The sequence below is a fragment of the Haematobia irritans genome, chromosome 1 (assembly GCF_050003625.1).
Source record: "Haematobia irritans isolate KBUSLIRL chromosome 1, ASM5000362v1, whole genome shotgun sequence".
NCBI lineage: Eukaryota > Metazoa > Arthropoda > Insecta > Diptera > Muscidae > Haematobia > Haematobia irritans.
The window spans coordinates 209,817,015-209,842,865 of record NC_134397.1 but is presented as its reverse complement, the minus strand read 5'-3'; the positions used below and the strand labels follow the sequence as shown (position 1 = coordinate 209,842,865).

General features: G+C 35.6%; 1 protein-coding gene across 1 annotated transcript in view; it reads right to left on the bottom strand.

Annotated features, from left to right (window-relative positions):
* Pde6 (phosphodiesterase 6) overlaps window positions 1–25,851 on the bottom strand; it is a 474,642-nt gene that overhangs the window by 61,253 nt on the left and 387,538 nt on the right. The window contains exon 5 of the mRNA XM_075292702.1: window positions 21,991–23,565. Within this exon, the coding sequence (XP_075148817.1) occupies window positions 21,991–22,896 (906 nt within the window). The 5' untranslated portion in view covers window positions 22,897–23,565. The remainder of the gene's footprint in view (window positions 1–21,990; window positions 23,566–25,851) is intronic.

The window sequence follows — 25,851 nt, the reverse complement described above, 5'->3', positions numbered from 1 at the left end:
GTTGTATACGAAGCGAAATGAAAAAATTAAAAATCAAATTTGACGTTGGAGTCAAAAATGACCAATGCACGAAATATAGCCCCTGATCAACCACGAACAACGATATGCGTTTCTTTTCGATCGGACTTCAAATGACGACACAGCACAATAAATTGTATTTCGGGGGGTCGTAGGGTGCACGGAAAAAAAAAGTTTTGGTGTTCTGAAATTGTCTTCGAATACACTACAAAACTGGGGGGTGACCGCATCAACTTTTTTTCGTGATCCTATCTAATATACACCTCTGAATATTAGGCTACTTCTTCCTACCTTATTTTATGCCGCTGATATTTTTGCGGGCTTCGGACTACAGAAAACTGCAAACAACATTTAACAATGCTATATCGTATCGTGTATGGTTTCAGAAAATTTGACAGAGTCTCTCATCTTTCGCCGAATGTCCTGAAGTTGCCTCTTGAAAAATATCCCATGTATAAGTCGTTTATTTTTATACCCTCCATCATAGGATGGGGGTATATTAACTTTGTCATTCCGTTTGTAACACATCGAAATATTGCTCTAAGACCCCATAAAGTATATATATTCTGGGTCGTGGTGAAATTCTGAGTCGATCTAAGCATGTCCGTCCATCCGTCCGTCCATCCGTCCGTCCGTCTGTTGAAATCACGCTAACTTCCGAACGAAACAAGCTATCGACTTGAAACTTGGCACAAGTCGTTGTTATCGATGTAGGTCGTTATCGATGTAGGATGGTATTGCAAATGGGCCATATCGGTCTACTTTTACGTATAGCCCCCATATAAACGAACCCCCAAAATTTGGCTTGTGGAGCCTCTAACAGAAGCAAATTTCATCCGATCCGGAAATGAAATTCGGTACATGATGTTGGTATATGGTCTCTAACAACCATGCAAAAATTGGTCCACATCGGTCGATCCCCAGATTTGGCTTGCGGAGCCTCAAAGAGAAGCAAATTTCATCCGATCCGGCTGAAATTTGGTACATGATGTTGGTATATGGTCTCTAACAACCATGAAAAAATTGGTCCACATGGGTCCATAATTATATATGGCGCCCATATAAACCGATCCCCAGATTTGGCTTGCGAAGCCTCAAAGAGAAGCAAATTGCATCCGATCCGGCTGAAATTTGGTACATGGTGTTGGTATATGGTCTCTAACAACCGTGCAAAAATTGGTCCACATCGGTTCATAATTATATATAGCCACCATATAAACCGATCCCCAGATTTGGCTTGCGAAGTCTCCAAGAGAAGCAAATTTCATCCAATCCGGTTGTAATTTGGAACATGGTGTTAGTATATGATCTTCAACAAGCGTGCCAGAATTGGTCCATATCGGTCCATAATTATATATAGCCCCCATATAAAACGTTCTCCAGATTTGACCTCCGGAGCCTCTTGGAGGAGCATAATTCATCCGATCCGGTTCAAATTAGGAATGTGGTGTTAGTATATGGTCGCTAACAACCATACCAAAATTGGTCCAATCACACAAAAATTGGTCCATATCGGTTCATAATCATGGTTGCCGCTAGAGCCAAAAATAGTCTACCAAAATTTTATTTCTATAGAAAATTTTGTCAAAATTTTATTTCTAGAGAAATTTTTGTTAAAATTTTATTCGGTTCATAATAAAATTTTCATCATTGTCAAAATTTTATTTCTATAGAAAATTTTGTTCAAATTTTATTCGGTTCATAGTCATGGTTGCCACTCGAGCCAAAAATAATCTACCAAGATTTTATTTCTATAGAAAATTTTGTCAAAAGTTTATTTCTATAGAAAATTTTGTGAAAATTTCATTTCTATAGAAAATTTTGTTAAAATTTTATTTCTGTACAAAATTTTGTCAACATTTTATGTCTACTTTGTCAAACTGAATTATATACGTATTGGATCGATCTTTTTTGATTTAATATATACCACGTATGGACTTACATACAATTTAGAAGATGGTGTTAGGAGGTTTTAAGATACCTTGCCATCGGCAAGCGTTACCGCAACTTAAGTAATTCGATTGTGGATGGCAGTGTTTAGAAGAAGTTTCTACGCAATCCATGATGAAGGGTACATAAGTTTCGGCCTGGCCGAACTTACGGCCGTATATACTTGCTTTAACATAAAATAATAAGCACATGCAAGCCAACATACTTATATAATAAATTGGATTTTGCCAGATCTTCTCGGGGGAGAACTATTATACAACTAAGCCTGAGAAACACTTCCTGATTCGTACTATCCGTCTCTGGAACCAACTCCCAAATCACATTCAAATTATAAGAATCAAATATAGATTCAAGACAAATGTCATTAAATTCTATAGCGAATCTTGATGCTATCTACTAACAGAGTTCACTATTTCTCAGAGAATACATAAAAAACTCACTTAAATAATTTATATACACATATATTTGTTTTTTTTAATACTTTAATTTTTTTATACCCTGTGCCACACTGTGGAGCAAGGTATTATAAGTTAGTGCATATGTTTGCAATACCCAGAAGGAGACGAGATAGACACATGGTGTCTTTGGCAAATATGCTCAGGGTGGGCTCCTGCGTCGATATAGCCATGTCCGTCTGTCCGTGAACACATTTTTGTAATCAAAGTCTAGGTCGCAGTTTTAGTACAATCGACTTCAAATTTGGCACAAGTATGTGTTTTGGCTCAGAATAGAACCCTGTTGATTTTGGAAGAAATCGGTTCAGATTTAGATATAGCTCCCATATATATCTTTCGCCCGAAATGCACTTATATGGCCCCAGAAGCCAGAGTTTTACCCTAATTTGCTTAAAATTTTGCACAAGAAGAACAATTAGTACTATAATCAAGTGTGCCAAATATTATTGAAATCGGTTCAGATTTAGATATAGCTCCCATATATATCGTTCGCCCGATTTACTCTCATATGAGCCACCGTGGTGCAATGGTTAGCATGCCCGCCTTGCATACACAAGGTCGTGGGTTCGATTCCTGCTTCGACCGAACACCAAAAAGTTTTTCAGCGGTGGATTATCCCACCTCAGTAATGCTGGTGACATTTCTGAGGGTTTCAAAGCTTCTCTAAGTGGTTTCACTGCAATGTGGAACGCCGTTCGGACTCGGCTATAAAAAGGAGGTCCCTTGTCATTGAGCTTAACATGGAATCGGGCAGCACTCAGTGATAAGAGAGAAGTTCACCAATGTGGTATCACAATGGACTGAATAGTCTAAGTGAGCCTGATACATCAGGCTGCCACCTAACCTAACCTAACCTACACTCATATGACCACAGTGGCCAATCTTTTACTCCGATTTAATTGAAATTTTGCATAGGGAGTAGAATTAGCATTGTAGCTATGCGTGCCAAATTTGGTTGAAATCGGCTCAGATTTAGATATATCTCCTATATATAGCTTTCGCCCGATTTACATTCATATGACCACAGAGACCAATTTTTTGCTCCGATTTAATTGAAATTTTGCACAGGGAGTAGAATTAGCATTGTAGCTATGCGTGCCAAATTTATTTGAAATCGGTTCAGATTTAGATATAGCTCCTATATATATGTTTTTCTGATTTCGACAAAAATGGTCAAAATACCAACATTTTCCTTGTAAAATCGCCTCTGCTTAATCGAAAAGTTGTAAAAATGACTCTAATTTTCCTAAACTTCTAATACATATATATCGAACGATAAATCATAAATAAACTTTTGCGAAGTTTCCTTAAAATTGCTTCAGATTTAAATGTTTCCAAATTTGTTTACTAACATTGTGTTCCACCCTAGTGCATTAGCCGACTTACACTTTGAGTCTATAGATTTTGTAGAAGTCTATAAAATGTTGACCAGATCGAGTGATATTTAAATGTATGTATTTGGGACAAACCTTTATATATAGCACCCAGCACATTTGACGGATGTGATATGGTATCTAAAATTTAGATCTACAAAGTGGTGCAGGGTATAATATAGTCGGCCCCGCCCGACGTTAGACTTTCCTTACTTGTTTTTTTAATTTTGTTGTTGTCAAAATTTCAACCAAATTGGGGTAAAACTCTGGCTTCTGGGACCGTATTAGTCCATATCGGGCGAAAGATATATATGGAAGCTATATCTAAATCTGAACCGATATCAATAAAATTTGGCTCATTTGACTATAGTGTGTCTATCTCGTCTCCTTTTGGGTGTTACAAACATATGCACTTACTTATAATACCCTGTTCCACAGTGTGGCGCAGGGTATAAATAGGGGAATAATGCATATTGTACCTTATTATCTTCGAAATGAAAATAATAGTTTTCTCTGCCAATTAAACAATTAAATATAAAGTATTGGTGACAAACACAACCACTAAATTGGAAATAATAATTTCTAATTCGAGTTGGTTGAAAAACTGGGTATTAAGTTTAATTTTACTGAAAACATAAAATGTATGTTTTAAATGTCGTAAAATTATATTTTTACATAACGCGGTAAGTATTATTTCTATTGTTAGTGTAACTTTCCCAAAACTATCGTGTTTGGACGTTCGTTGTAAGAACTAACATATATGCTTCTGTGCAAACATTTTTTGTATTAAAAAATTTATTCACGTAAATATGTTATGTTGTTACATTTTAACATATCCATTGCAAACATAAATTGCTAGTTTTCAAACACAATATTCTTGTACCCACACATATTATGTTAGTTTTTTTTTTGTCCCAAACATCTTATTTTTGTATCCAAACATATAAAAAACACACTTTTTCCTCCGTGTATGTAATAGAAAACAAACAAATAAAAAACATACATACATTAACATATTACATATATAAGCATTTGCAGTGTTTGTATTAACCAACTTTTGCTATTTTCATGACGAAAGGTTACAAATCGAATTGAGTTGCACTGCCAAACCATTAACTTCCCCTAGTTATTCGAAACATTGGAAGGAGGTATGTAAAATATTTTTCGTTAGTTTGTTACATTTTTTTCCCCTTATTTATTAAATTTTACCGATTGGCTTTGATTATTAAACCACACCACGGTTATTAAATTTTTTATTTTATTAGTTTCGGTTTTGGTCTAAGAACAATGCATTTAAATATTAGTTATTTAAGGCTATCCCACCATGAATCACAGAATGGTGGTTTGCCCTTTAGCAGCCTTTTATTTTCTTTTTTGCACAAAACCTCAATGCTCAACATAACCGTTGTGGTTTGAGTGGAAAAATACACGAATCGTGAAAAGCGCAAAGTAAACTTGAGTTGTCGGCAATTAAAACTAAGCGTCAAAATTACTTTTGGCTCTGCAACTATTCTCAGTTTTTATGAAGCATTCGCATAACACCCAAGCACACTGCCACTGCACTTAAAAATGTATGAGAGTATGTGGTTTTGCACGTAGAAAAGAGGCTATGGAAGTGGGAGAGAGAGAGGCAGACGAAATATAGAAGTGTGTTCTTCTCTTACAGCGTAGGAGAAAAGAAAGTGTTTCGTATTACATTGATGTAGATGTGACCATCCATCGCAACTACAAGATGCACTTACGTACGAGGATTTCCACTTACCTTTGAAAATGGAATTCATGCTTCTGAAGCGTGTGTTTGAAGGAGGAAATGTGCATGAAAGAATTTATTTTTAACTTGAGTAGTTTATAATCAGCAATAGCAAAAATAAGATTGGTGTCCGGTACACTGAAGAAAATCTTTTACAATGTTTCTAAATGTGGGATTTTTATGGTAATATATTTGGTAGTAAAAATAGGCGCATAATTTTAGACACCACTTTTGATGTTGCTTAACCAAAATCTAATTTTATCGAAAAAATCTGAAAATGTAACTGAAATTGGAAACATTTTTATGCACCGAAAAAAATATTGTCGTGAGTCTAAAGATTTTATGTCTCTAAAATACGAGTGCAAATTTTGCCAAAAGTCGATAAACTTTTCAATGAAGTTGTGTTGTCCTTATAGTTGAGTGTTTCGAATTAAAAATGGGTATCTTTACAAGAAATATAATTTTAAAGAATAAATCTAAAAATTGAACTGAAATCTGAAATATTTGTATGCACTAAAGAATAAAATACGAATGCAAATTTTGCCTAAATTCGATAAACTTTTCAATGAAGTTGTTTGTTTCGTTAGTTAGTTGAGTGTTTCGAATTAAAAATGGATATTTTTGTATGAAAGAAAATTGTGTTGAAATAAGGTTAACTTTCTGAAAAACTCTTCAAAATGAATGAACTTGTCTTTAAATTTGTTGACGTTCTATATCTATATAAATATGGAACATGTCTTTCAACACTTTGTTCTAAATGAAAGTCAAATAAAGGGTGGTTAAATTGTAAGGGCCGATGTTGAATGTGAACCACACCTAAACGCCAAGTTTTTTTCCGAATTTTATTTGACATTTCTCTATTTCAGACTTACTCAATTTGAACCATGGAGAGATATACAATCCAACAACGTGTTAAAGTTATCCAGACTTATTATGAAAATGGGCGTTCAAATCAAAATGCATATCGTGCACTTCGTGATTTTTTTTGTCAATTTGAACGTCCAAATGTGCGTATAATCGCAAAAATCGTGGAAAAATTCGAGCAAACCGGGTCTGTAGAAGATGTGAGAACACCAGTGCTTGCTCGTACAGCTCGTACTGCAGAAAATATTGCTGCTGTTCGCGATAGTGTGGCTGAAGAGCCGTCCACCTCAACTCGTCGTCGTGTTGAGGTCGTGTCCAACAATTGCACCTCTCACGCTCGTCGTTGACGAACATTATGCATAAAGACTTGTATTTACACGCTTACAAGGTGCAATTGGCTCAAAAACTGAAGCCTCTTGACCATTCCAAACGTCGTGAATGGGCAGAATGGTTCCAAGAAATGGCTACAGTAGATGATCAATTTTCGAAGAAAATCATCTTCAGTGATGAGGCATATTTTCACCTCAGTGGATTCGTCAATAAACAGAATTGCCGCATTTGGGCGAATGAGAATCCAAGAGTGATTGTCGAAAAACCAATGCACCCACAAAGAGTGACTGTTTGGTGCGGTTTATGGGCTGGCGGCATCATCGCGCCGTATTTTTTCCAAAATGAGGCCGGTCAGGCAGTTACTGTGAATGGTGTTCGCTATCGTGAGATGATAACGAACTTTTTATGGCCCGAATTGGAAGATAAGGATGTGGACGATATGTGGTTTCAGCAGGACGGTGCCACTTGCCACACAGCTAACGTAACAATGGCTCTTTTGCGCAACAAATTCAATGGCCGTGTTATCTCACGTAATGGCGATGTCAATTGGCCGCCAAGATCATGTGATTTGACACCGTTGGACTTTTTTCTTTGGGGTTATTTGAAAGAAAAGGTGTACTTCGATAAGCCAGCAACAGTTTAAGAGCTAAAGGATGAGATAATTCGGCACATTAACGGCATAGAACCTCCATTATGCCTCAGCGTCATCGAAAATTTGGACCATCGGATGAAGGTGTGCCACCGAGGTCGCGGCGCCCATTTGGCCGATATTTTGTTCCATACATAATTGAGTAATACCAATATATCATAATACAATAAACTTACAATAATTTCCTAAATAGTTTGTGTTTTATTCAAAATCAACGTCGGCACTTGAAATTTTAACCACCCTATATAAGTAGTCGTTAACAATTTTTTGAAGAACTTTGATAGCAGATGAAGAAAAAAGATGAAGAGATTATTTAAAAGAAAGTTTGTCTTAAAGATACCCTTACTCCAGTTCTTCACTCCATTGCATCGGAATAAATACCAAAGTCATTGGTGACAACGTGTAGAATCAGTGTGACAACGTGTCGGGGTATCGTTAATTTTAGAAATTCTACTACCATTCCAACCAATGACTATTATTAGCTGGTAGGTAAACTATTGTCGTGAGTAAAAGAAAATCATTTGTCCTTTCAGACATGTAATCGTTGGTCTTACGACAATATTATTTTCAGTGTGGAACACGTAAAATGGTATAAGATAACGTTTTCCTGTGCAATATGTATCGCTACTTTTATTCAGTTTTCTCAGTTTAGTTTATGACGCCAAGATGATCGGAATATTATTTATTACACGTAAGTATATCACCGTGGTGCAATGGTTAGCATGTCCACCATGCGAACCCAGTTTCGACCAAATACCGAAAAGTTTTTTAGCGGTGTAATATCCCACCTCAGTAATGCTGGTGACATTTCTGAGGTTTTCAAAGCTTCTCTAAGTGGTTTCACTGGAATGTGGAACGCCGTTCGGACTCGGCTATAAAAAGGAGGTCCCTTGTCATTGAGCTTAACATAGAATCGGGCAGCACTCAGTGACAAGAGAGAATTTCACCACTGTGCTATCATAATGGACTGAATAGTCTAAGTGAGCCTGATTGTCTATTTCCAATATTTGCTGTTCGTTTCGCAATTTTTACGGTGACTTGCGAAACGAATAGCAGCATACGAACTCAAATACAAAATCCCAGAAGATGGTTAGTGACACTAAGCGAAATATTGGAAATAAATATTAAAACAAATCAATAATCGTTTTTTTTATGACCTCAAGTCGATAAAAATTAATAATCGAAATAAATTTTTGAAAAAATTTTCTATAGAAATAAAACTTTGACAATATTTTCTAAGAAATAAAAATTTGACAAAATTTTCTATAGAAATAAAATTTTGAGAATGTTTTCTGTGGAAACAAAATTTGGACAAAATTGTCTATAGAAATAAAAAAATTGGCAAAATTTCCTACAGAAATAAAAAAATTGACAAATTTTTCTATAGAAATAAAATTTTGACAAATTTTCTATATAAATAACATTTTGACAAAATTATCTATGGGAATAATATTTTGAGAATATTTTCTGTAGAACCAAAATTTTCTATAGAAATAAAAAAATAGCAGTGCACTCCGAATATAATTAACCAGCAAAAACATTTGGATGTTGTTCTAAAGACACAACATTAAAGGCACTTCCCGAAATATATATTCTGGGTCGTGGTTAATTTCTGAGTCGATCTAAGCATGTCTGTCCGTCCGTCCGTCTGTTGAAATCACGCTAACTTCCGAATGAAACAAGCTATCGACTTGAAACATAGCACAAGTAGTTGTTATTGACGTAGATCGGATAGTATTGAAAATGGGCCATATCGGACCACTTTTACGTATAGCCCCCATATAAACCGACGCTCAGATTTGGCTTGCGGAGTATCTTGGCGAAGCAAAATTCATCAGGTCCGGTTGAAATTTGATACAGGGTGTTTGTATATGGTCTCTCACAACCATGCACAAATTGGTCCACATCGGTCCATAATTATATATAGCCCCCATATAAACCGATCCCCAGATTTGGCTTGCGTAGTCTCTAAGAGAAGCAAATTTTATCCGATCCGGCTAAAATTTGGTACATGGTGTTAGCATATGGTCTCTAAAAATCATGCAAAAATTGGTTCACATCGGTCCATAATTATATATAGCCCCCATATAAACCGATCCCCAGATTTGACCTCCGGAGCCCCTTGGAAGAGCAAAATTCATCCGATCCGGTTGAAATTTGGTACGTGGTATTAGTATAGGGTGATTTGTTAAGAGCTTGATAACTTTTTAAAAAAAAAAAACGCATAAAATTTGCAAAATCTCATCGGTTCTTTATTTGAAACGTTAGATTGGTCCATGACATTTACTTTTTGAAGATAATTTCATTTAAATGTTGACCGCGGCTGCGTCTTAGGTGGTCCATTCGGAAAGTCCAATTTTGGGCAACTTTTTCGAGCATTTCGGCCGGAATAGCCCGAATTTCTTCGGAAATGTTGTCTTCCAAAGCTGGAATAGTTGCTGGCTTATTTCTGTAGACTTTAGACTTGACGTAGCCCCACAAAAAATAGTCTAAAGGCGTCAAATCGCATGATCTTGGTGGCCAACTTACCGGTCCATTTCTTGAGATGAATTGTTCTCCGAAGTTTTCCCTCAAAATGGCCATAGAATCGCGAGCTGTGTGGAATGTAGCGCCATCTTGTTGAAACCACATGTCAACCAAGTTCAGTTCTTCCATTTTTGGCAACAAAAAGTTTGTTAGCATCGAACGATAGCGATCGCCATTCACCGTAACGTTGCGTCCAACAGCATCTTTGAAAAAATACGGTCCAATTCGGGATGCATGGGCAGTTCTTGAACGGCTTCTGGTTGCTCTTCACTCCAAATGCGGCAATTTTGCTTATTTACGTAGCCATTCAACCAGAAATGAGCCTCATCGCTGAACAAAATTTGTCGATAAAAAAGCGGATTTTCTGCCAACTTTTCTAGGGCCCATTCACTGAAAATTCGACGTTGTGGCAGATCGTAAGTCTATTCATGATGAAATGTCAAAGCATACTGAGCATCTTTCTCTTTGACACCATGTCTGAAATCCCACGTGATCTGTCAAATACTAATGCATGAAAATCCTAACCTCAAAAGAATCACCCTTTATATGGTCTCTAACATCCATGCAAAAATTGGTCCACACCGGTCTTAATTATATATAACTCCCATTTAAACCGATCCCCAGATTTGATCTCCGGAGCTATTGGAGGAGCAAAATTCATCCGACCCGGTTGAAATTTGGTACGTGGTGAAATTTGGTATATTGAGCTAGTATATGGGCGCTAACTACCATGCCAAAATTGGTTCATACCGATCCCCAAAAATAATCTACCAAAATGTTATTTCTATAGAGAATTTTGTCAAATTTTTTTTAGTATAGAAAATTTTGTCAAAATTTTATTACTATACCCAACAAAACTTATGATTACTGGTGGTACCTTTAACTTTTGTGGAAGTGGAAAATCTTACTCAGACTTCACATCATTGTTGTTGTTGCCATCAATCCCTGTAGTTGCTTTCTTCGCCGTTTTGTGGGTTGTTGAAACTTCCTTTTGACTTAATTTAAAATTGCTGCATTGTTGTTGCTGGGTGTAATTGGAATTCGGTTGGTGCTATTGGTAAAAACTAATAATTTAGTTCATATTTAAGTGGGAAGAATTCCCCCGTCCTTCATTGGAACATTTTGTCAACATTTTATTTCAATAGAAAATTTTGTCAACATTTTATTTCAATAGAAAATTTTGTCAAAATTTTATTGCTATAGAAAATGTCAAAATTTTATTTCTATAGAAATTTTTGTCAAAATTTTATTTCTATAGAAAAATTTGTCAAACTGAATTATTTACGTATTTTATCGGTCTTTTTTTTTTGTTTAATATATACCCCGTATGGACTAACTTACAATTGAGAAGACGGTGTTAAGAAGTTTTAAGATACCTTGCCATCGGCAAGTGTTACCGCAACCCAAGTATTTCGATTGTGGGTGACAGTCTTTAGTACAAGTATCTATGCAATCCATGGTGGAGGGTACATAAGATTCGGCCTGGTCGAACTTACGGCCGTAAATACTTTCTTTTGTTTCAAATTGTGCCAAAGATGACCTACCAAAATTATAAGAAAATACAAATTAAAAAAAAAACTTATTTTTAAGTTTTTTTTTAACTTTGGTCAATAGACTTTGATAGTATGACTTAAAACGAAAATCAAAAATTTTAATATTAATGAATTTATAAAAATTTTGTCAAAATTGTATTTCTATACAAATTTTTGCCAAAGTTTTATTTCTATAGAAAATCTTGTCAAAATTTTATTTCTATAGAACATTTTGTCAAAATTTTGTTTCTATAGAAAAATTTGTCAATTTTTTATTTCTATAGAACTATTTGTTAAGTTTTTTATTTATGTAGGAAATTCCGCCAATTTTTTTATTTCTTTAGAAAATTTTGGTTTTACAGAAAATATTCTCAAAATTGTATTCCCATAGATAATTTTGTCAAAATGTTATTTATATAGAAAATTTGTCAAAATTTTATGTCTATAGAAAAATTTGTAAATTTTTTTTATTTCTGTAGGAAATGTTGCCAATTTTTTAATTTCTATCGACAATATTGTCCAAATTTTGTTTCTACATATTTTTGCCAAAGTTTTATTTCTATAGAAAATTTTGTCAAAATTTTATTTCTATAGAATATTTTGTCAAAATTTTGTTTCTATAGAAAAATTTGTCAATTTTTTATTTCTATAGACAAATTTGTTAATTTTTTTATTTCTGTAGGAAATTCTGCTATTTTTGTTATTTCTATTTTGGTTCTACCGAAAATATTCTCAAAATTTTATTCCCATAGATAATTTTGTCAAAATGTTATTTATATAGAAAATTTGTCAAAATTTTATTTCTATAGAAAAATTTGTCAATTTTTTATTTCTGTAGGAAATTTTGCCAATTTTTTTATTTCTATAGACAATTTTGTCAAAATTTTGTTTCTAATATTCTCAAAATTTTATTTTGTTGTTTTTGATCTCAGCTTAAAGCCATGCATTGACTAAACTACAAGTGTAGCTTAACCAACAGAGGAAAAGTATGCTTGTCAAATTTATTTGGGCAAAGCCCTATAGACTGCAAGATGGTTGGATGTACAGCTGTTTCGGAATAACCACATTCCTCATCAGCATCCTCTACTTGCAGCAAAACTATCAACCAATTATCAGAATAAATTCGGGTAATTCACTCAACCCAAAGTGAAATACACTTGAACCTTAGGCTACTGCCTAAACAAATTTACAAGCATATCTCTTTTCCTTTGCCAAACTCAAATCATCGATTTGCATTTAGTTTGCTGGGTTTGTTTTTGAGCGTGCTTCCTCTATCTTCATTCGTTTTGTTTGTTATTGTTGGCTTCTCTTCAATCGTTATTGTTGTTTTTGATCTCAGCTTTTATTTTTATAGAAAATTTTGTCAAAATTTTATTTCTTAGAAAATTTTGTCAAAGTTTTATTTCTATAAAAAATTTTGTCAAAATTTTATTTCGATTATTAATTTTTATTGGCTTGAGGTCATGAGAAACCGATTATCGATTTGTTTTAATATTTATTTCCAATATTTCGCTTAGTGCCACTAACCATCTTCTGGGATTTTGTATTTGAGTTCGTGTGCTGCTGTTCGCAAGTCACCGTAAAAATTGCGAAACGAACAGCAGCACACTAACTCAAATACAAAATCCCAGCAGATGGTTAGTGGCACTAAGCAAAATATTGGAAATACTATATTAAAACAAATCAATAATCGATGGTTTCTATGACCTGAAGCCGAACAAAATTAATAATCATAATAATCATAAAGTAGATCAACAATACTCAAAAATACGTACAATTTTATTTCTATAGAAAAGTTTGTCAAAATTTTATTTCTATAGAAAATTTTCTCACAGTTTTATTTCTATGGCAAATTTTGTCAAAAGTTTATTTCTATAATTTCTTTTTTCAAAATTTTATTTCTGTAGAAAATTTTTCCAGAATTTTATTTCTATAAAATTTTTTCTGAATTTTTTTCTATAGAAAAATTTTACAATTTTGTTTTACATCTGTAGGAAATTTTGCCAAAAAAAAATTATTTATATTTTATTTCTTTATAAAATTGAATTAAATCTTAGTTGGAGTGGACTATTTACGAAAGAAAAATTTTATATCTATAGAAAATTTTCTCACAATTGTATTTCTATAGCAAATTTTGTCAAAAGTTTATTTCTATAATTTGTTTTTTGTAAATTTTATTTCTATAGAAAAATTTCTCACAATTTTATTTCTATAGAAAATTTTGTCAATTTTTTTACATCTGTAGGAAATTTTGCCAAAAAAAAAATTATTTATATTTTATTTCTTTATAAAATTGAATTAAATCTTAGTTGGAGTGGACTATTTTGACAAAATCTACCAAAACGTTTAGAATTCTATCAATCTACCAAAAAGTAAAAAATATGTCATTTTTGGTAGAAGTCTACCACTCTGACAACTGTGTTTACAAACCATAAAAAATTAAAAAAGAAAATTATCACAGTAGTGATGTAAATTCAGTTCAATGGCTTTTGGACATCCGTTCTAGTAGTTGTGTGAGAGACGTTCACTCAAAACTGTTTTCCAAGAAAATCTTGTGATTTGGGACCAAGGTCACCACTGCTTGTCGAACTCGAACACCAATTCCTTGATCATGAGTTAATATTAATGGTCATTTTTTCTTGATTGAATATATACCAATGAAAAATAAAATCGCGCGAAACATACAATTATCACCGAAGGCCTTTTGTCATTTTCTGATTGGCACCCAAAAATTCATAACGCAAATAAATGCACATGGAATTTATTTATTGAATAATTTCCTTCATTATGAATATTGCCTAATGCAATTATATTACTTCCGAAAGCTATTCGTAAGCCATACACTAATGAGTGTTGTAATGTGATCCACAATTAAATCATTAATCAATAATTCAAACTCAGGGCCTTGTTTAAATACTTAAAACATTTCATCGCCACTTATAGCTTCAGGCTCTTAACAAAATCAAATACATGGAATTCATGCATGCAGCATGTTTGCTGACAATGACAATCCTTTGATATTAGATAAATACTTGAGGATGGCTTCTCAAGAGTCTCAGTTCATGCCAGCAGGGATTCTTACTTGTCAAAAGTCCAAACTCGTATACTACAAACATCGTGCACAAACAACATATGAATAAATGTGGGGTAGTATCATAAAATTTGAAAATTTTCAAAAATTTAATTTTTTAATGCTTCAGTTATAAATAATGGTACCTACACTGAAAAAACTTTTGCCGGTTGCAAAGATTTTGGTATTGATTCCGAGCCAAAGAAGCGGAGAATTGATTGGAATAAGGATGCATACACAATTCCATTTTACATTTGAGTTTTACGTACTTGAAACTTGGACATAAATTTTAATTTACTCGTTTTTTCATCATGTGATATTAAAGTCCTTTACAAACGTATTAACGACAACTTAAATTTCCGAATTTAGGTTCAACTTCAAGTAGAAATTATAGTAGGTTTCAAGTAAAAACGTCCTTAAAGCGTGATACGGTCAAATTTTGGTCAATATAAACTTGACGTATTTCTTTCAATTTTGCATTTAAAAAGACCTGAACACTAGATAGGGTCGCGAAAAAAAGTTCATGCAGTCACCCCCCAGTTTTGTAGCATATTTGAAGACAATTTCAGAACACTAAAAGTTTTTTTTTTCGTGCACCCTACGACCCCCCGAAATGCAATTTACTGTACTGTGTCGTCATTTGAAGTCCGATCGAAAAGAAACGCATATCGTTGTTCATGGTTGATCAGTGGCTATATTTCGTGCATTGGTCATTTTTGACTCCGACGTCAAATTTGATTTTTAATTTTTTTATTTCGCTTCGTATACCCCTATGATGCCCATTTCTTACAACCATTATAAAGATCTTATCAAAATATGAAACTTTTGCTTTGGAAGTATTTAATTATATTCATAAACAAAAAAGTTACAGATATTTTAAAAAGTCAATAGGTCACCCTACACCATCAAATAGCTTTTGCTGTGTTGTCATGATATCCGATCGAAACCACATGCACATCGTTATTCACATCTACGAAATTAATTTGAAAGGTATTTAATATACACAAACTGTTTATCTGTAAATTTCTAACCGTATCATTGTATACATACTCGTTGTGTGCACTACGGCATTTTCTGCGTTATGCAAAGTTCTTGTGTTTTTGCTTGAACAACTTGAGAGCCTACTGTTTTAAAATCTAACAATCAATCTAACAATAAAAGTAAGTGGTAACGGAATTGTGGAAAATTACGAAGATCGTTATGCTGCTTACACATTGGTTAAATTTCTGCCTTTCAACATCTGACTACGCCGTATTTTTTTTTTGCGTTTTCTTGTCATCTTCACAATGGTGAGCAATGTTGTCACATGAGTAAATACTTTAAACAAGAAAATATTAGATTAGATTTGAATTTGATTTGAGTACATTTCATGTTTATTAATTGTACAATTTTATTATGCGGCTAACAACTTTTTAGAATTAATTTATAACAAATCCTGTCTAGAATCAAGTTTACTATGTTGTTGGCGACTTTTAATTTTGGATATTATATAACCCAATCGTTTATCGTCTGTAACATGATTAGTAGATTCATTTTTAACACTTGCGGTGCCTGCTTTCTTTAAATATAAAAGGAATTCAATAACTTGATGATTTGTTGGTAATTTAGTTTTGTCGATAACCCGAGCTTCGAATTTCATTTTGTTTTCACTTTTTTTAAATACTATCAACAGCCTTCTCTCACAAAAATATGGACAGACTTAAGAAATCATGTAGCGAAAGTGTTTGTTAGATTTTTTGCTAGAACAATTTGAGAGCCTACTGTTCTCAAATTGTTCTAGCAAAAACACATGCACTTTGCATAACGCAGAAAATGCCGTAGTGCACACAACGAGTATGTATACAATGATACGGTTAGAAATTTACAGATAAACAGTTTGTGTGTATTAAATACCTTTCAAATTAATTTCGTAGATGTGAATAACGATGTGCATGTGGTTTCGATCGGATATCATGACAACACAGCAAAAGCTATTTGATGGTGTAGGGTGACCTATTGACTTTTTAAAATCTCTGTAACTTTTTTGTTTATGAATATAATTAAATGCTTCCAAAGCAAAAGTTTCATATTTTGATAAGATCTTTATAATGGTTATAAGAAATGGGCATCATAGGGGTATACGAAGCGAAATAAAAAAATTAAAAATCAAATTTGACGTCGGAGTCAAAAATTACCAATGCACGAAATATAGCCCCTGATCAACCATGAACAACGATATGCGTTTCTTTTCGATCGGACTTCAAATGACGACACAGCACAGTAAATTGTATTTCGGGGGGTCGTAGGGTGCACGAAAAAAAAAAAGTTTTCGTGTTCTGAAATTGTCTTCAAGTATGCTACAAAACTGGGGGGTGACTGCATCAACTTTTTTTTATTGCCTTAGGCCGTGACCCTACCTACTGAACACCCCTCATTTTGAAGGTGTGTGTGTGTAGAATGTTGCTCCTATTTTGATTTTGGAATTCACTCTTCAGTTGTCAAAATGCCGTCCAAGCAAGAAGAGCAGCGAATCAAAATTTTGCACGCGCATCGCGAAAATCCGAGCTACTCGCACGCAAAGCTGGCAAAATCCCTAAAAGTTGCCAAATCAAACGTTACAAATGTAATTAAAGTGTTTGGAGAACGTTTGTCGACAGCCAGGAAGTCTGGATCGGGGGGAAATCGAAAACCGGAAGCCGCTGAGACGACAAAGAGAGTTGCCGTTAGTTTCAAGCGAAACCCTAACCTCTCTCTCCGAGATGCCGCAAATAAGCTGGGTGTATCGTCTACAACCATGCATCGAGCCAAAAACCGAGCCGGACTATCGACTTACAAGAAAGTAGTGACTCCAAATCGCTATGATAAACAAAATACGATGGTCAAAGCGCGATCCCGGAGGCTGTACACGACGATGCTGACGAAGTTTGACTGCGTGGTAATGGACGACGAAACCTACGTCAAAGCCGACTACAAGCAGCTTCCGGGACAGGAGTTTTATACGGCAAAAGGAAGGGGAAAGGTAGCAGATATTTTCAAGCACATAAAACTGTCAAAGTTCGCAAAGAAAAATCTGGTTTGGCAAGCCATCTGTACTGTGGCTTGAAAAGCAGCATTTTCATAGCTTCCGGGACTGTCAACCAAGAAATTTACGTGAAAGAGTGTTTGAATAAACGTCTGCTGCCTTTCCTGAAGAAACACGGTTGTTCCGTACTGTTTTGGCCGGATTTGGCATCTTGGCATTACGGTAAAAAGGCCATGGAGTGGTACGCCGCCAACAACGCGCAGGTGGTTCCCAAGGACAAGAACCCTCCCAACACGCCAGAGCTCCGCCCAATTGAGAAATACTGGGCTATTGTCAAGCGGAACCTAATGAAGACCAAAAAAACTGCTAAGGACGAGCAGCAGTTCAAGGCAAACTGGCTTTCTGCGGCGAAGAAAATGGACAAGGTGGCTGTACAAAATCTGATGGCAGGTGTCAAGCGTGAGGCCCGGCAATTCGGATGTGGAAAAGCGAAAGCCTAACTGAATATTTTTCCTGAATTTTATACTAATTGGACTTGAAAAAGAAATTTAATTTGATTTTTTAAATAAACGATTTCACCGATTTACACGCGTTTTCCCTTGATCAAATTTTGACCGTATCACTATTTAATGCTGGTGACATTTCTAATGGTTTCAAAGCTTCTCTAAGTGGTTTCACTGCAATGTGGAACGCCGTTCGGACTCGGCTATAAAAAGGAGGTCCCTTGCCATTGAGCTTAACAGGTTGGCTGATAAGTCCCCGGTCTGACACATAGATGACGTCGCTAGTACTAAATGCGTATCATTTTTATATAGTACGAACCTTCAAGTGATTGGTGCAAAATTTGACGTCTGTAAGTCAATTAGTTTGTGAGATAGAGCGTCTTTTGTGAAGCAACATTTGTTATTGTGAAAAAAAATGGAAAAAAGGAATTTCGTGTTTTGATCAAATACTATTTTCTGAAGGGCAAAAATACGGAGGAAGCAAAAACTTGGCTTGAATATGAGTTTCCGGACTCTGCCCCAGGGTAATCAATAATAATTGATTGGTATGCAAAATTCAAGCATGGTGAAATGTGCACGGAGGACGGTGAACGCAGTGGACTCCCGAAAGAGGTGGTTACCGACGAAAACATCAAAAAAATCCACAAAATGATTTTGAATGACCGTAAAATGACGTGGATCGAGATAGCAGAGTCCTTAAAGATATCAAAGGAACGAGTTGGTCATATCATTCATCAATATTTGGATATGCGGAAGCTCTGTGCAAAATGGGTGCCGCGCGAGCTCACATTTGACCAAAAAAAACAACGTGTTGATGATTCTGAGCGGTGTTTGCAGCTGTTAACTCGTAATACACCCGAGTTTTTCCGTCGATATGTGACAATGGATGAAACATGGCTCCATCACTATACTCCTGGGTCCAATCGACAGTCGGCTGAGGGGACAGCGACCGGTAAACTATCTCCGAAGCATGGAAAGACTCTAAAGTCCACTGGCAAAGCAATGGCCTCTGTTTTTTGGGATGCGCATGGAATAATTTTTATCGATGATCTTCAGAAGGGAAAAACCATCAACAGTGACTATTATATGGCGTTATTGGAGCGTTTGAAGGTCGAAATCGCGGCGAAACCGCCCCATATGAAGAAGAAAATAAGTAAGGAAAGTCTAAGGTCGGGCGGAGCCGACTATATTATACCCTTCACCCCTATGTAGCCCAAAATTTGTGTTACCATCTCAACTACTTCACATTTGCTGGAAGCTATATAACATAAAGAAGACAATTTTTATACCCTCCATCATAGGATGGGGGTATATTAACTTTGTCATTCCGTTTGTAACACATCGAAATATTGCTCTAAGACCCCATCAAGTATATATATTCTGGGTCGTGGTGAAGTTCTGAGTCGATCTAAGCATGTCCGTCCGTCCGTCTGTTGAAATCACGCTAACTTCCGAACGAAACAAGCTATCCACTTGAAACTTGGCACAAGTAGTTGTTATCGATGTAGGTCGGATGGTATTGAAAATGGGCCATATCGGTCCACTTTTACGTATAGCCCCCATATAAAGGGACCCTCAGATTTGGCTTGTGGAGCCTCTAACAGAAGCATATTTCATCCGATCCGGCTGAAATTTGGTACATGGTGTTGGTATATGGTCTCTAACAACCATGCAAAAATTGGTGCACATCAGTCCATAATTATATATAGCCCCCATATAAACCGATCCCCAGATTTGGCTTGCGGAGCCTAAAAGAGAAGCAAATTTCATCCGATCCGGCTGAAATTTGGTACATGGTGTTGGTATATGGTCTCTAACAACCATGCAAAAATTGGTCCACATCGGTCCATAATTATATATAGCCCCCATATAAACCGATCCCCAGATTTGGTTTGCGAAGTCTCCAAGAGAAACATATTTCATCCAAGCCGGTTGTAATTTGGAACATGGTGTTAGTATATGATCTTTAACAACCGTCACAGAATTGGTCCATATCGGTCCATAATTATATATAGCCCCCATATAAAACGTTCTCCAGATTTGACCTCCGGAGCCTCTCGGAGGAGCAAAATTCATCCGATCCGGTTCAAATTAGGAACGTGGTGTTAGTATACGGTCGCTAACAACCATACCAAAATTGGTCCAATCACACAAAAATTGGTCCATATCGGTTAATAATCATGGCTGCCACTAGAGCCAAAAATAATCTACCAAAATTTTATTTCTATAGAAAATTTTGTCAAAATTTTATTTCTATAGAAATTTTTGTCAAAATTTTATTTCTAGAGAAAATTTTGTTAAAATTTTATTCGGTTCATAATAAAATTTTCATTATTTTCAAAATTTTATTTCTACAGAAAATTTTGTCAAAATTTTATTTCTATAGAAAATTTTGGTCAAATTTTATTCGGTTCATAATCATGGTTGCCACTCGAGCCACAAATAATCTACCAAGATTTTATTTCTATAGAAAATTTTGTGAAAATTTTATTTCTATATAAAATTTTGTCAACATTTCATTTCTATAGAAAATTTTGTCAAACTTGTATTGCTATAGAAAATTTTGTCAAAATTTTATTTCTATAGAAATTTTTGTCAAAATTTTATTTCTATAGAAAATTTTGTCAAACTGAATTATTTCTGTATTTTATCGGCCTTTTTTGTTTAATATATACCACGTATGGACTTACATACAATTTAGAAGATGGTGTTAGGAGGTTTTAAGATACCTTGCCATCGGCAAGCGTTACCGCAACTTAAGTAATTCGATTGTGGATGGCAGTGTTTAGAAGAAGTTTCTACGCAATCCACGATGGAGGGTACATAAGCTTCGGCCTGGCCGAACTTACGGCCGTATATACTTGTTTTACTTCTACAAAATCTCTAGAATTAAAATTTAAATCGGCTAACGCTATCCAGCTATCCAGGAGGACACTTCCATTGAAAATAAGTCTAAAATGTGTAACAGTCTACCATATTTCCCCAACTCTGGTGTACGTATATATGGGAGCTATATATAATCTGAACCGATTTTGACTAAATTTGACATGTATAGTTAGAATTATAATTCTGCTATCTATGCGAAATTTCACGTAAATGGCAGGGTAACTTTGGCCCCCTGGTCATATAAGTGCAAATCGGACGGAAGATATATATGGGAGCCATATCTAAATCTGAACCGATTTCAACCAAAGTTGGTACAATTACCGATACTACCAAACGTACTCCTGCGAAAATTTGAAGCAAATCACGGCAAAACCCTGGATTTTGAAGCCATATAAGTCCAAAGCGGGTGAAAGATATATATGTGAGCTATATCTAAATCTGAACCGATTTTAACAAAATTTGACACACTTAACGATACTATCAAACGTACCCTTTGCAAAATTTGAAGCAAAACACGGCTTTTGTGGCCATATAAGTTCAAATCGGACGAAAGATATATATGGGAGCTATATCTAAATTTGAACCGATTTCAATCAAATTTACCAAGCATTGGTAGAATGTCAATTCTACCCTCTGTGCAAAATTTCACGAAGATCGGTAGTAAACTTTGGCCTCTGTGGTCATATGAGTCTAAATCGGACGAAAGATATATATGGGAGCTATATCTAAATGTGAACCGATTTGGCTGATATTTTGCAAGATTTTCGAGATTCATAAAATATTTGGATGGACCCCTTCTAATGCATCTAAAATTAAAGCAATCTCCATAGAGATTCTATGGAATTTGTATTAAAATTTTAAATAAAATCATTCCCCTCACAAATATTTCAATATGCTTAACGATCTAAGGATATTGTGAGGAAAATCAGTTCCATTAAGAAAAGTAGCTGTGATTACATTTACATTACATCTCTGACATTCATGGAAGGAAAAAGTATGCAAATAAATTCAATAAGGAGAGTTGAATGACTGACTGACTCATTGGTATGAATGAAAGCTTAAAATCTCTAAGGACATTCTTACCTGAACAGGTGAAGCAGCCATCCATTGCTGAAACAAATCCGATGTAACCGATGGTCTCTTCGGTGGGGGTTTACGCCCCTCAATGAATTCATGCAGGCGTGCTAATGCTTCAGGTGGGGCTCGTTCCATTAGCCATTTCTCAAAGGCTTCAGGTTTTTCTTCAAACAAACGAGCCACCTCATCGACATCCTGTGACGTGACTTCACGTTGCATTTGCCTTGACAAAGGATTCTGTTTGTGGGGTGATGCAGGATTTAAGTTTGGATTACTACCACCAGTACTACTACTACTATTGATGCTAATGCTACTGGCACAGCAACTCTGGTTAATTGTGCCTGTTGATGACGTGGCCGTGACAATTGTTTCCGGTGCTATGGAGTCTTTGTCTATTTTCGACGACGAGGAGGTTGATGTGGCGGGTGGTGGTCCAATGACTTGATTAGCTGCTGAATCGGTAGACGATGACATTTGATTTGACATTGTACTCGACGATATAGGTGATTGAATTGTGGGCGAGGTAAACGATTTGATACCAACATTGGACATAGTGATGGTGGTAGTGATATTGGGAGGAATCGAGGTAATGTTGGTTATTTCCTCCTTTTTAATCTTCTCCACCTTATCGTCTTGCTTTGCCAATGAAGGATTGTGATGGATGCCTATATTCTCTTGCATAGAGGCAGGTGGTGATGTAACTATTGATCGTTTAGCTGAACCGTTGGTTAATATTTTGGATTTCGTGGTGGACGAGCAGGATGAGGAGTTGGATGTGGAGGTTGCGGGCAATGGGGTACAAGATGACATGCCACCATTCTTCACAGCTGAGTGACATGTTTCATCAGTCGATTTTATTGATTTTGCACTTGTGAGTGCTTTGCTTGATTGTGGACCTGACACATCTGTCATGGTGTCCCGGTCTTAGGTGGTCTTAGGCAGGCTTTAAGACCACTTCTACTAATCCATTACATATATCCAAATTTAGAAGTTTCCTTTCATATTGTCAAGCCACTTGATATTTTCCTCCTATTAAAGCTATTGAGCACAATTTCCAATGAGAATGGATGTCATCAATCACTGAAAAGTCAACATTGACTTTTGTGGTCCAGTATTTACCACCCCTTTCATGAGAAGTTATCGGGACAGGGGGAGGGAAATGCTGACTGATTGCAACTATCGATTGATTTCGAAAAAAAACTGTTTTTTTTTTCTTCTCAATATTTGCCAATGATGCCATGCATTTTTCTAATACCCATAGTCATATTGAATAAGCAGGCTTATGAGAGAATCCTCTTAGCCAATTCAAATCCGTTTCATTTTTAACGAACTTTTCGCTGAGTTTGACTCAGTATCCAATGAGTATCAGTTTCCCGGGAATTTTAGCTATTGTGGAGATATTTTTGTTGTGTTCTGTTTTGTTTTAAAGCTTCACCCTTGGGTTTTTCATCACTTCATCTGTTTTGTAGATGCAGCCATTGAAGCCAGCTATTCGTTATTTGGTCATTGCTCATATTGCATTTTCGTCCGAATTAAATGAATTTTGCATTAGTAATCCTTTTGGTGTGATAAATGCAATGTCTGAAAATATATGAATATGAATTTTTAAGAATTTAATTTTCAAATTACACATTGAATTATTTTTGTTCATATTGTTACGAATTTAATAATTATAGATATAAGTTTATTTAAATTAGTTTCCGTTAATTTAAAATTTCAAATTGTAACGATAAAATTTCGCTATCACTTGTTGGAATCATCTATTCATTTCTAGTATTTTCCTGAATTTCGTTTATGTTCTTTTGTTTGCTTACCAAAATGTTAGTTCTTACTCTCTCATAGAATAGCAACCCCTTTGCTTTGTTATTCTGCATTCTCATTTCATCTCATTGTCTATTGTCATTATTGTTGTTGTTGTAGTAATGCGAGCATATATCTATGTGAGTGTGTATGTGTTTGGCAGCCACCAGATGAACATCTTAATGGTCGTAGATCCTTCTAGCATTGTCTAAGAATGTTCTGGCGTTGTCAGAATATTGTAGTGCTACCAGAATGTTCTCGTATTGCCACACCGTCATATATAAAAGCGCTCGCATGCTGCTAACGAGTCAGTCTTAATTAAAGCGTCAAACGAATAACTTCAGTGTGAACGAATTGTAAAGTGTGAAGTCAAAGTAAATAAATTGTAGATTGTCGTTATTCAAAAGAACTGTGTTTTAATTGTCGGGTAATTAAAAACGCCTAAATATAAAAACGTAACAATTGGTGTCGGAAGTGAAATAACGAAAAAAAATCTACAATGAAGTTTAATGAGCTTCGTGTGGAAGACTTAAAAAAGGAATTGAGCAAACTGGAGCTGCCGACAACAGGCAATAAGGCCCAGCTTCAAAAGCGTCTACTGGAAGAGTTTGAACGGCGTAATATGGACATTGCGACGCATGAGTTTGATTATAAGGAAGACATTGATGAATCAATACTCGTCAATACAAGCAGTGTAGAAACTCCATCTGTGGCTTCGAGTGTTGTGGATTACACCTCAATGCTCAATGTTTTGAGCAAAATGATGGAAGAGAATTCTAGAAAACTGGAAGCAAATTCTCTAAAAATGGAAGAAAATTCTAGAAAATTGCTGGAAGAAAACGCTCTAAAAATGCAAGAAAATTCTAGAAAAATGATGGAAGAAAATTCTCTTCTTTTGGTGGAGAAATTTGACGAAAATTCTAGAATTCTTAATGAAAAGTTACAACAACTTTCGGAAGGTATGGAGAAACGCGTAGACCACATTGAAAGTCAAATTGTGGAATTGGATAAGAAATTTGTGGTTCACGATGAAAAATTTCTACACCTTGAGAAAAAAATGTCAGAACTAGAAATGAAAGGTGGTCCACTGCGCGTAATCGAGGGCCCAAAAATCAAAACTCCTGTTTTTGATGGTTCATCTTCATTTGATGTTTTCAAATTCCAATTTGAGACGGTGGCATCCAGAAACATGTGGAATGACAACGACAGAGCAATTGAACTTCTGTTGGCATTGAAGGGTAATGCTGCCGATGTAATACAAAGTATCCCAACTTCTTCCAGAAATAACTATAAGGAAGTAATAGCTGCGCTACAACGCAAGTACGGTGGTGAACATAAGCAAGACATCTTCAGAATGGAATTAAGAGGAAGGGTCCAGAAATCAAATGAGACTCTACAAGATTTTGCAACAGAAGTTGAGCGGTTGGTGCTGTTGGCATACCCAGGAGAGAGTCACCCACTTGTGGACCGCATCAAAATTGAGACCTTTGTGAATGGCATTCGAGACCCAGACATAAAATGTGCAACATATGCGTCACAAAAAGCTACATTTGTGGAAACTGTAACATTTGCCCTTACACAAGAGACAGCGAGGGTACTAGCACGTCCTCAAATTCACAAAGTACGTAAGGTGGAGACCGAGAATGACGAATCAAATTCCGTGATTGATTCAGTGAAAGAAGCCGTTAAGCAGGCAATGCAAGAAATGAAGCAAGAGGCAAATAAATCCCGGATCAAATGCTATAACTGTGATAAGCCGGGACATCTAGCTCGAGAATGCAAAGCACGACGCAAACGGTCAAGGTCCACATCACCATCTCCATTAAACAATAGCCATAAGAAGGTGACCCCACAGTCAAGTGAGTCACCTTTAAACTAAATCGAGCTAGTTCAGCGGGGCAAGAGCTGGCTCCCACAGTCGATGGCCCCACCATCTCCATAGCAATAGTTCAACAGAAAAATAACAATTTAACTATTGCGGGTGTTATTAATGGCGACAAGCGTACTTTGACGTTGGATACTGGTGCATCAAAGTCTATCATTAGATCTGATTTAGTAAAAGGAAAA